A 12,267-nucleotide genomic window follows, 5' to 3' on the forward strand; every position below is an offset into this window, starting at 1 on the left:
CTCCCTGAGCTCTCACATCGAAGTTACTTCGAATGTGGTTGCACAACAGCTCACATTCCAGCAGGGTCCCTTCAATCCAGGGTGGAGTGAGGCAGAAAAGGGAATAAGGAAATAACATGGAGCAAGTGCAGCTAATCAGACCCAGCCTCATTGAGCTGCAGGCCCTGGACTGCTGGTGGCATCACTTGGCACAATGCCACCGAGGTCAGCAAGCCTCCCCTGATATACACCAGGCAGAAAGTTTGACCTCCTAAGTCAGTAATGCTGCCCCTGCCCCAGTACCTCTCTCTCCTCTGTCAACTGCATTTACAGAAAGCCCTGAAAACAAGCCCAGCTTGCAGCCTCAGATCTGATTACAGTGTAAGCCTTTTCTCCACACCATATGCAGTCAACCACAGTGAGAAGCCTTCTCTAGTCCTGTTTGCATGACACCTGGCACAGAGATGAAACGCGCTCATAGCTAGGAAGATGCACACTATGGGACTCATTTATCTGGCACAGAAACGACCTGAAGAAGCTGTCCTGAACAAAAGCAGCAGGCATTGGCCTCAGACATTGTATTAACATCTCCATACTTAGGGATATGGCCTGGCTAACCACAAGGAAAAAGTCAATGCAAGTCCACAAACAGTGTTTTTATGCTACCCTGAACTTCCATTCTCAGACTGGCAGGGGATGTAAGAAAACAGAGGTGTGCCCACACACACTCGAAGTCTATTTAGCTCAGTATCTCTGTGATGGTGACAGCAAGCGGATGTCAGGAAATAGGCAGGGCAAAGAACAGATACTTCCTGTGGTAACCTTCCAGATACCAGTATTTTCATCTCAGAGAATTTCTGTCTATTTGCTAATGCACAGTAAACATGAATGTTTGCAAATATTTAGCATCTAGCACATCACTGGAAAGAACCTCCTCTCCCTCTCCTAAACTTGGCTGTTGTTAGCTTCATTCAGTGCCATACTTTTTGCACTGGCACAGAGTATTTCTACTCTTTTTTTCTTCTCAACTCTATACATCTCTGTCCAGTCCCCAGCTCATCTCTTTAACAGGCTGGTGAGTCCCCACTTATTTCTTGTTCTGTATGTGGAAGTTATTCCACTTCTTCATGTCTCCGTTGTCCTTTTCTGAACTGCCAGTTCTTCTGCTGCTTTCCAGAAGCAAAGTACCTACGTCGGTACTCCATACTGAACACAAGGGCAACCCATGGATTTACACGGTGTTGTGGTAACATATTCCACAGGTGGTTCTCTATTCTTACCTAAATCTTTTCCAGCATTTGATCTGATTTCTTGCCTGCTACTGAATATCAGGTGACATGAACTGTGATGCTCTTGCTGTGTGGCCCAGAATAGCTACATGCACTAATAAGGGCAAGCAGAGCTGGTGAGACACCTATTTGCAATTACTCTTCAGATGCATCTTGGAAACAACTTCTGATGGCCCAATTGCTCTGTCTTCAGAGTCACTCAAAGCCCTGTTGCTAATTTTGCTCACTGTGCCTTGGTTTAGACACCTTAGTTTAAATAAAATGCAGATATTCAAAATCTAGGACAGCTGGCAAAGCCAGCCAGTGACAACCCAGAAAGCAATGATGTCTCATAACAGATCAATCTCACTCCACCCAATGTAAGCAGAGCCAGTATTTCTGGCCTTACGCTGTAGGTAAGCCTGACCCTTTGTGTTCATCTGTAGTACTGCGTATGTTTCATATGTGCCAACATCTGGACAAAAATTCTTGATGCTTAACAAAAGGTATTTTGTGTCACATACACAAGGAGTCTCTATTTTTAGCTGCCGAAAAACACATGACACATTGATATGATGAAAGACAGCTGTGAGAACAGCCAGAACCTGGGGATTTGGTGCTTGTGTCCAGACTTGCTTCAGGCATCCTTTCATCTCCTCACTATTCGCTCCTGTCTTTGTCTGTACCCCAGTGCCAATCAGTTTGGCTCCACAGGTTCAGAATGACTGGCAGGATGCTAACATCAAGGACATGACAGAAAAAAACCTGAGCCAACAGCTGCAGTTAAATATGCTCATGTGGATTTTGGATTTGATGTTTTCTAACCAAGAAAGGCCAAGGCCACGCTTCAGATGTGACGCTTTGAGTCTCCAATTCAAATCATAGAATCACAAGGTTGGAAACGACCTACAAGATCATCTAGTCCAACCATCTTTTCATTACCACTGCTACCACAAGCACTAAGCCATATCTCGTAGCTCCTCATCCAGACGCCCCTTGAACACTGCCAGGGACGGTGACTCCACCACCTCCCCGGCAGCCATTCCAGTGCCTGACCACTCTCTGAGAGAAAAAGGGTCACCTTGGAGAGCTTCTGGTATTTTAGGCAGAGCAGACAATTCTTCCACAGTAAAAAGTCAGCGTCTTTAGCTAAAGTGCCACCAACTCCTTAGGATAAGAAAAAGTACAGAAATAGAAAGCATAGTTAATTGCCACTGGGTAGTTAACTACCCAGCAGAGGGATTGCATTAATGAAGGTACTTTTGTGTGTAATTTTCAAAACAAAGTCTGAGCAAGCAGCTTTGTTTCGTCTTTGGCACCAGCAATCTCATACTAAGTATACAGAGCTGCTCTGTTCATGTCACTGGAAACGTTACTGAACTACTTCTCCCAGACATCAGAGCTGGCTGGGTGTTTCCTCACAGTTGCCCTTGCTCTCAGAGTTTAATCTGCTCTCCTGGGTTGATTTAAGGAGCAGAGGGACAAAGATCTAACCAGTCCTCACATAAAGAGACGAATATTTTCTTCAGACCAGTCCCTAATTAAAATTCCTTGCTAGAAAGGCTTCTAGACGTGGCACAAACAATAGCTCTCTCCACCCCCTCAAGCTGCTGCCCCATGAAACAAGCGAGTGAGTCCCTCTTTTTCATGCAGAAATCAGCCTGCCAGACAATAAGGAGTAACTTTCGGTCAAGCCATCTGGAGCAGCTCACACAGTACGCCAAGGAAAATGATGCCTTTGTTTGCACAGTAATGGGGCAGAATAAAAGGTAGACCTACCCAAAACAGCTGCCAAGCAAAAGGCACGCTATCCTAGGACATTTTCAGCCACATCAGCAAGTTGAGTATCACATGGTTTCAATTATTTTTATCCCAGGAAAAAAAAAAAAAAAAAAAAAAGCAACACAAGGCAAGCTTAAGTGACGTAACGGGAAACAGCTGTAACCAAACTCTTAAGGGCAGCCTTGCCCCTCACCCCGGCAAGAGCTCTGCCATGGTCTTAACCGAAGCTGGTCCTGGAATCACCTTAATTTCCTAGCAGCTGCGAGCCAGCAGCAGGTTCTGAGCTGGCGTGGGACACGTGCCAGTGACTGCTGGCGGGCATGGTGCTGGCTCCGCAGCCAACCCTCCGTGGGAGGGCTGCACGCTAACCCTGAGTGACCTGCTCCTCCACATGCACGCGGGGTTACTGCCGTTCGCTGCGCGCTGCTGGCTTGACGCAGGCTGGAAATCTCGCGGAGGGGAGGAGGAGGCATAGTTTGGTTTAGATGGTTGCGATTTCTGCTAGAGGGAAAGAATGTTTTTGCCTAGTAGCAGTACTTCAGATTCAAAGTCAGAGCCAACCAAAAGCAACTAAGATATGCTTCTGGCTCTGAAAATAAAAAATGGTTTTGGACTTCTGACTCACACTAGGCATGCAGGGCTTTTGTCTTAATCCATCGTTTCACCTGCAAAAACAAATACAGTCTCTACAATGCCACTATGCCTCTGCAAACCAGTGTTTTGCTGGAGCCTTTCTCTGCCAGTGTTGTGATGCCATTGCATTGGGTGTCCCACAAATAGCAGAACATAGCCTCTGCCCCACAATACTACTTCTCTGAAGACAAATGGCAAAGAGCACCCTGTAGCTGCTAAATTACATACATCACTTCTTCCACACACCATATTCTCAAAAAACCCAGAGGCCAGTAACAAACCCTGGCATGGCTTGCAAGTGACTGAAAAAAAAAAACAGAAAGGAGACAAACCTCTCAGCGCAGTTTTGCAAAGCGCTGCTAGTCAGCAGATACATTGCAAAGGTAACTGCTGAGAAAGTAAGCCTCACAGAAAACTTAATTCCTTTACCCCTGGGAGGACCCAATCTACAGCCACACACCTGAGAAACTCTTATGGTGCCTGTAATTCAAAGTTCTGTGCACTGAGGAGTTGCATAGAGATGTTACTTCTACTGATACAGAGTGTATGGTCGTAGGATGACAAGGGAGCTTAGAAAACAGCAAGGGATTTGACTGTTTTTGACTGCACCAAGGAGAAGCGCACTCCTTGTACCTGATGACAGGTTAGGACATCTTGAAGTATTCTTCTGACACAAAAAAGCTACTTACCTCCTTGACAAGCTTTCCCAGGCTGTCCCTCAAAGCCTCCACAGTTTCTGACAGATCCCGCAAGGAGGAATTAAAGAAAAATTGTCTCTGCAAGAAGAGAGAAAAAGAAAGTGGAAGTCACTAGCAGCCAGCAGTAAGGAAATTGAATCACTGTAAACACCCTTGTAAAGAAAGGTGGTAAGGACTGTTTACAAGGCAAAGTGATTCATGGGGAAAACAGTGGGCTGGCTTTCTGTGCAACCTTGAGCTTAAGCTGTCACAGGCTTCAGTGCTCCATAATGCAACAGAGACACCTGTTCCATTCCCCACAGCCTGGGCACATAGATACCATGATAGCTATAGCCATCCCAGTAGGATGCTACGTGTATGTATATATGCTTACAGCATAAATGATGGCTTTTATTTCAGGTCAGAGAACAAGGACAGCCTATAAGGCAATATGCCAACTGACCTGAAATCCTGTAAACCAGTCCTAGGAAGGGGAAATCAAGTATATAAAAAGGGAGGGAAATACCAATTGGTAGACAAGAGATTTCAGTGGGACTCCCCAGCTCAGATGCTCAGAAATCTTGCCACACAGTACATTTTACCTTCAGATAATATTAATCACCTAAATCCTCCCATCAAACCTTGATATTTTCAGACTAAATCAAGGATATATTTTAAAAGAACCTGGTTTTGTAAAGTAACTGCCACCAGTACACCACCAAAAGAGAAATAGTCATAAGTTTCCAGAGATGGATAGCACACCTTTTTGAAACTGCACTGCTCTAGGATTTCCTTGCCTTAGGGGACCCACTGAAGACAGCTCTTTCTTTACAGTTGTTCTCCATATAACTGATATGCCTGGGTTTATCTCTCGTTCTTTCTACTATATTTCTGTATGTTAAAGCACTACCACTTATGTGAAACATTTCATGCAAGAGAAGCATCAAGATCTTCTAGCCTAATAACATGGACACAATCCTTTTTTTCAGAGAAAAGAGGATTAAAATAATTTTCTAAGATTTCACTTTCGTAACGACATTTGAAAGCATGCTAAGGTTACAGCACTGTGACACAAAGGAATAGTGGAGACCCTTGATTTTAGCAGAAATCTTCTGGACTGAAGCCTTCTATTTTCATATCTTCCCCATGGCAATCTCTGGAAGCAAAGATGTTCGTATGTTCTAGCTGATATGTTGAAGGGTAGTAAGCTGGTAAGTGTCAGCTGGTGCAAATGGCACTGTTCCACTGATCTGCTGCTGAGGTATTTATACCTAGCTAACAGGTGAGTGCTCAGTTCAAGCCTGCTTCAAAGGAAGCTGTAAATTCGGGGAGGCTCTCAGTAACTTTTACTGAACACAGGCATTAAGGTTCAGATGAACCATAACCCAATCCAGCTAGAAGAGAAGTAGTTCAAATTCCTGCAGGCTAAGACCTTCAAGACTTTTTTGAAGGAGTATAGCTAGCAAATAATCAAAGCTGTGTAGCTACATTACCACTTTAGCAATGAGATGAGGGAGAACATCCTAGATTCATGCAGTAGACAAGCCTGGTCAGCTCCATTCACCTCATCCAGCTCTGCAAGGAATTTGTTCGGGGATGGGGCAGATGAGGAAGAGTTTTCTGATGATACTAATTGGTTCAGAGTAGTGAAAGTCAAAAGTGAATTGCAAAGGATTAGTGAAAGGATTCATGTTGACATGCTGTTATAATATGCCAAATAAAATTCAGTACTGCAAAGTAAAGTACATGCAGAGGAGACAGTTCTACCTTGAAATATCCCTGGATATCTACTGTCACTCAAAAAAGAGATTTTAAAATTAGAATGAGATCTTAAGCATAGAATGATAAGACAGGTCAACATAAATATAAATCCACAATCCATTCCTATTTCTCAGGAACTAAGTGCCATTTTGGATCCTCCACCTCTAAAAGAATACAAGTACCGAAAGGGACTGCAAGCACAATTAAGATACAAATGGCTTCTGAAGGAAGAACAACAGCCCACAGTTCTTCCAAAAGAAACTGTAATGACAGATACAGGACATGACAGAGGTCTGCAGAATTACAAGTGGGATGGAGAGTGTGAATAGGAGATGATGGTTCACCGTGCCTCATCATACAGGAATAGAGGACTTCCATTCTGAAGATCAGTTTAAAACAAACCAACAGAACTACTTCATAGACAACTCAGCCAAAATGGAGAAATTATGCAGACCTTATGCAGTGCTGAAGAAAAAAGTTAACATGGTTTTGAAAAAGACTGAGAAAACTTCATAAAGAAAAAAAGCTTACCAAAACTACTGAACATTAAGATTCTAGTAGTAACTGAGCAAGTAGCACTGCTGGAGTAGCATTCAAGGGAAACAGAGCTGAACAGAATCTTAGTCCTATCCAGTATGCAAGACTCGTGTGAATTATGACACTCAAGGAGTTTTTAAATACGCTAACGATATGACAAATGTCATCAGTTTCTCTGGAAAATAACTTTTTGTAGTGGCTCTCCGTAGTCTTCACATTCAAAAGTGCCCTCTAAATTCAGTACATTTAAAGTAAGATCACTCCCACTGTGACAGTGTATTTACTAGGTGGCTGCACTAAAACAGTGTGGGGGTAATGACATGTTGATGTCATTATGAAATGCTGGAAAACATCACCTGTCTTCTCTAGGCACATGGCAGAAAGAACATTCTTACAGGTTTTGAACAGAACTGCCCCCATACAATTACTGTGCTAGCAGCTGGTAAGTCTTGCCTTCATCTAGACCTGTCCTTTAAGGCATGCAAATCTCTCAGTACTCTGGAGTTACACACTGCATTGACTTCATTCTGTGCTTGCATGTGTGTACTTACAGGACTCAAATTAGGGAAATACTTCAGGTAACTACAGTTGATTGCAAAATCAAGAGAAGCACTGAATATACCTGTCCTCTCCTGCTCAAAGGGATACACAACTGTTTAATATGCAGGAGAATACATCTGTATTCAAAGTGTCAAAAGGTCATAACAATCCAGTTATTTGTTACATCACAACACCTAAATGCCTTTGTTCAGCAACACCACTCTGCTGTGTTTGCTTTGAAATAGTTACCACAGTTTTACGCTGATCTTAGTGGAAACTTAACACTGAACTTTGCAGAAAAATCACATGCTTTATGTTTCTGCTTTTGTTTCCTGGGAGTGGAAGTCCAAAAGTACAGCTGCTTGAAATCATGATGTCATTGTGCTCGACTGAAAACACTCAAAAGAGCAAGGAAAGCCACAAGCTCAACTACAGCATGTATTTACATTTTCTAAAGCCATTTTCTCAACTGAAATGCACTTATTATTCGATGCTTAGTTCACGCTAATCATATGACAAAATACCAACTGCATTATGAAGGGAAAAGAACAACTGGATTTTCATGTGCTCACTCATACTCCTTCCAGGACCACTACAGTTCACGAGCCACAACATATTTATTACTTATTGCAAACCACTGGAAGTCAATGCAATGAAGCCCTTCTCGAGAAGCACTGCAGAGATGAAATCCCACAGGAGCAGTTTCAATTGTCTCTGTCACTTAACTTCCTCCCCTCAAGTTGTTTACAAAACTGGAGAGGTTTGAGAAGGTAAAAGCTGTTGCACAGACAAGTAATTTTATGCTCTAAGAGCCCTTTCCCAGAACAACATCAGTCTGTTGGAATACCTCTAACTTATTGACACCATTCTTGGTAAGTATGGGATCCTGTAACCTTCCCCAAATTGCAGAGTTCTTCCACAGGATAACTTGCTGGTCAAGCACAGAGAGAAAGTTGGAAAGAAAATACATGCGTACATGGTATTAGGGGTTCTATTTCTCTGTTTCTTCCCCAAATAGCTTATCCTGCCTCAATTCATTTTCACTGAGCACATCCAGTGGAAGACAAACCTCAAGAAGACAAACTTGCAATCATCCTTTACACAGTGTCCTAAGGTCTTCAGTTCTTATGTTGGGAACAAGGTCTTCATGGATGAAAACTGGCACATGAGTCCTGGAAAACTGAATTTGGCTTTTATAAACACGTGTTGCTTCCAGTGGAGTGAATAGTCCATCCAGAAGGGAAGTGGATCCTCTGCCATGCAGGTCTGTGATCACTTCCTAATTTAATTCCATGTTTCCACCAAAACAGCCCAGCCCAAATAAGTCCTTATGTAACAGAGAACAAGGAGGCACACCTGAACCTCCAAGCCTATGCCATCTTGACTTTGTATTTTTACCCAAGAGAGCCAGCTAAATGAAAGTCACACAGAGGATGAACTGCAGAGCTAGAAAGCTTCATGTACAGTTTTAATTGGAAGTCCTTTATCTTTAATGTACTAGTCCAATTTGTGCAAAGTTCAGGCTGTTCTGGATAGAAGAGATGAGGAGGTATGCAAAGACAAATGTTCAGATTTTGCCTATTTTTTAAAACTTCCTTTGCACTGCTGTGATATTCAGAGCTCATGCAATTCACTGTGCAGCTGTAGTAATTTTCTTTTTAAAACTGTGCTCTGTTCAAAATTTGCCAATAATTACTGTCTTGCTATGAGTTACCTGAACGCTTACTTCTCCCTCAGGCTGCAAGTGCATAGAATGCTTACGGATGGTAGAAGCAAATGATGGTATAGGGGTCTCAATCCAAACACACACACTCCAACTACCGGGCTCCCAGTCTTGTACCAACCCCTTCTTCATCCTTCACCACACACAGTCATGTTAGTCACTTATAATCCAGAACTGATTCCCTAATGCAATTTGCTGCACGGTCTTGCAGAGAGAACAGCAAAGAGGAATGTAGATAGGCAAGAACAAACACGTGGATGCTGCCTTGAGTTTTCCGGATGAAGTGTTCAAGAAACTACAGTCAGTCTACTTTCCAGATATTTAAGTGGAAAGAATTGAGTGTTACTGTTGAAGACCTCAGTACCACATTTATAGAATTGTTGTATGTTGTTGAAAGTCCCCATCACCCCAACAGTATCAACCTATTATTTTAAGATGCTTTTTCTCTGACTCTTCAAAAACCAGTAGAGATCAGGTCTCATCACAAGCCACAAAACAACCTCTAAATTTCTGTACTACTTGCATCTGACTTGGCCCTTACTTTTACTTACTAACATCAAAGAGATTAAGCAAAAAATTAAAAACAAATCTCTGGGACAATCAACTTGCTACTTTTGGTTTGAAGGCTCTGCAGTGGATAGAGTGCATGCTAGCTTCAGTATGCTTTTCCAAGATTTGACCCCCAGTGCCTTTAATGATAATCTATTAATCAAAAGAATTCTTTGTTTAAGAACAGAAAGTCCATTCTTTGTTCCAAGATGTTACTGCAGGTCAAAGCAGTTTTTTTAGCCTTTAAAGCCACTAAGTTTCAAATGCGTTGACATGATCCTAGTAATATTTTATTCATTTTGCCATTTTGAAGCCTGTTGGTCTTATTTCACTAAGGCATTACAGTAGATTTTACTAGCCTGTTAGACTTCTCTGAAGAAAACTATGGACCTTTATAAGATAGTGTACAATTCACAACAGGTTTACTGCTGGCTTCATGGCTTGGCCTTTTGTGAAGCCGAGATCATGAACAAGCTTCTCAGAAGTCAGCCAAATTTGCACATATTGTCTTTTATCTACATGGCTGTTGCCAGGAGACACAATCACAGCTGCTTATAACTGTTTTCTTTTAGCAGTAAACAATACAGATGTAATAACAGAGACACAGATAAGTTGTGTATCTGCTTTTGTAAAATGTAAAGACTTTCAAAAATGAGAAAAGTGATGCTCAGTCTTCTGGAGGGCCCAGAAGATCACTGCTGAGTGGTACTAACTGGCAACTTTCATTCCACTCAGTCTTAAAAATCTCTGAATGATTTAAAGTACATGCACAAATATACATATAACTGTACATAAGAAAATGCTTATAGCCATCAATTTTCAAAATAGCTCATTTTTGTTTCAGGAACGATTTCAATATGGTTACCCCATCTCTCAATACTTTTGATCTTCTAGAAAGAAAGAACAAATGTGGATGGAGGACATATGGAAAACAGAAAATGAGCTGCAGAGAAAGGTAGATGACCACAGTGCACTGCAATGATCAGTAACGTGACTCCAGTACTTGTTAATGATCCCTCTTTGACTGGGGACAAAGCCAAACAAGTGGTACATGACTTTCTGATCTGAAAGGCTCGTCAAACCTGGAAAACTCCCACAGCTGAAGTTTATTTCTTCCAGTACAGACAAGAAAGTGTTTGTTTACGACTGAGTTCTGTGGTCCCTTCCCTCTGATACTTTCACCGCTAACCTCTAAAAACTTTTGCCTTTGTCCAGATATTGTGGACCTAATATAAAGCATCCTTTCTGTGCTTTGGATAAACAGCTAATTCTGCTCCAAACTCCAAATACCCCATAAATTATGTGTTTTCTTGAAATTCAATGAGTTTTGAAGCACTTGCTCCAAAATCCATTTAATTGTTCAACTTTTCAAACAGTATTTAAAAGCTGACTCTTTCTTTGAATTAAATCTGCTCAGAGGTTGTGGCCTGCGACTGGCTAGAACTTCTGCACTCAGTGACCCATTAGTAATTGCAGCAATGAATTTTCGGTACTCATCAGGAGTTGGTGTAACATCTGTGGTAACTTCAGCTGAGATACTACATTTGACCAAAACGTAGTGACAATCAAGCATTTGTATGTTACTACACAACATAAATATTCTCCTCTTGACAAATTAAATATAGTTTACATGCATTTACACTACGCAAATAACACTGCAACAGAAGGGGCAGGAAATTCAAGCTTCAGAATTAAAGACTACAGTTCCTCTTTCTCATACCAATAAAGAATTCACTCTGAAAATACAGTGATAAATTCCCAGATTGAAACCCCTTGAAAATATCACAGTGTCAATGACTGCTTTCTCAGAAGTGTGACCAGCAGACTCACCTGAAGAGGCTTCAAAGGATTCAGGTTAGCACGGAAGGATTGCTCAGCTGCATGGAGTGTTTCCTTTGGTAAGGTGCAAAGGAAGGCTTCAGAGTCCATGGCCACTGAGCGATTTTGGATTGTAAGAAATTCAGACAGCACTGAGCTATTGCAGAGATCTCGTAGCTGCATTCGGTAACCAGACACTATGACCTAGAAAAGCAAGAAAAGCATATGAATCTCCCCACGTGCAGGTTTCATTGCACAAAGCTGGCTATCACCTCTACAGAACTAACCATTCATCATAACAATTCCAGATAGAGGGAAGAGGGCATTTTTCTCTACAAGTTGCAAGACCTTGACCTATACACAACTCTAAATTCCAAGAAAAACATGTTTCCCTTCATAGTACAGGGAGAAAAAATGCTGGAGGAGGCAGGTCTTTCTCCACATTCCTGCACACGTGCACAGAGCAACAGTAATCCTGTCCTCCACAGCAGCCATCTCCTCCAACCAATGGCACACGCATTTCCCAATCTTCAGTCTTCTGGGAAGTGAGCCATAGAGACGAAAAAAAAAAAAAGGCTTGTGTCAAGACAGAAGTCTGGCAAATATATGTGAAGGGCAACAGACCTATGTTCCAAAATCCTTAGCTATATGTATTTGCCAGTCACATTTTCTGTGTGGTCAGGATCAGGATCACCTTCTCCTGTAGCTCTGATACATCTCTTTACTAATAGCCAAGACAAGCATTTTGCAATGTTTTGGGGCAGATAATCTACTACCAAAATAAGAATTATTCTAGCGACTGCAAAAAAACAAGAGATAAGATCCTAGAGTCTTTTTTTAAGGCATATTTTTATTTAAGGTGATGGATTGCTAGTGGATAAGTTTTACTTATCTGCAAGGAATCACCTTGTTTGTGAAGAAAACGCATTAAATTGTTCTGAATAATCACAAGTACCTTTCAGCCCTGATAGCCAAGTTTGTTACTTTACAAAGGTCAGTA

General features: G+C 41.9%; 1 protein-coding gene across 3 annotated transcripts in view; it reads right to left on the reverse strand.

Annotated features, from left to right (window-relative positions):
• Positions 1 to 12,267, reverse strand: part of ABCA1 (ATP binding cassette subfamily A member 1) — a 90,750-nt gene that overhangs the window by 34,042 nt on the left and 44,441 nt on the right. For all 3 annotated transcript variants that reach the window (XM_042822778.1, XM_042822779.1, XM_042822777.1), the window contains exons 7-8: positions 11,280 to 11,471; positions 4,352 to 4,438 (exon numbers count right to left, since the gene is read on the reverse strand). In XM_042822778.1, the coding sequence (XP_042678712.1) occupies positions 4,352 to 4,438; positions 11,280 to 11,471 (279 nt within the window). The remainder of the gene's footprint in view (positions 1 to 4,351; positions 4,439 to 11,279; positions 11,472 to 12,267) is intronic.

This window comes from Centrocercus urophasianus, unplaced genomic scaffold (assembly GCF_019232065.1).
Source record: "Centrocercus urophasianus isolate 14NV4802_14NV808 unplaced genomic scaffold, USGS_Curo_1.0 seq_21, whole genome shotgun sequence".
In the NCBI taxonomy this organism is placed as follows: domain Eukaryota; kingdom Metazoa; phylum Chordata; class Aves; order Galliformes; family Phasianidae; genus Centrocercus; species Centrocercus urophasianus.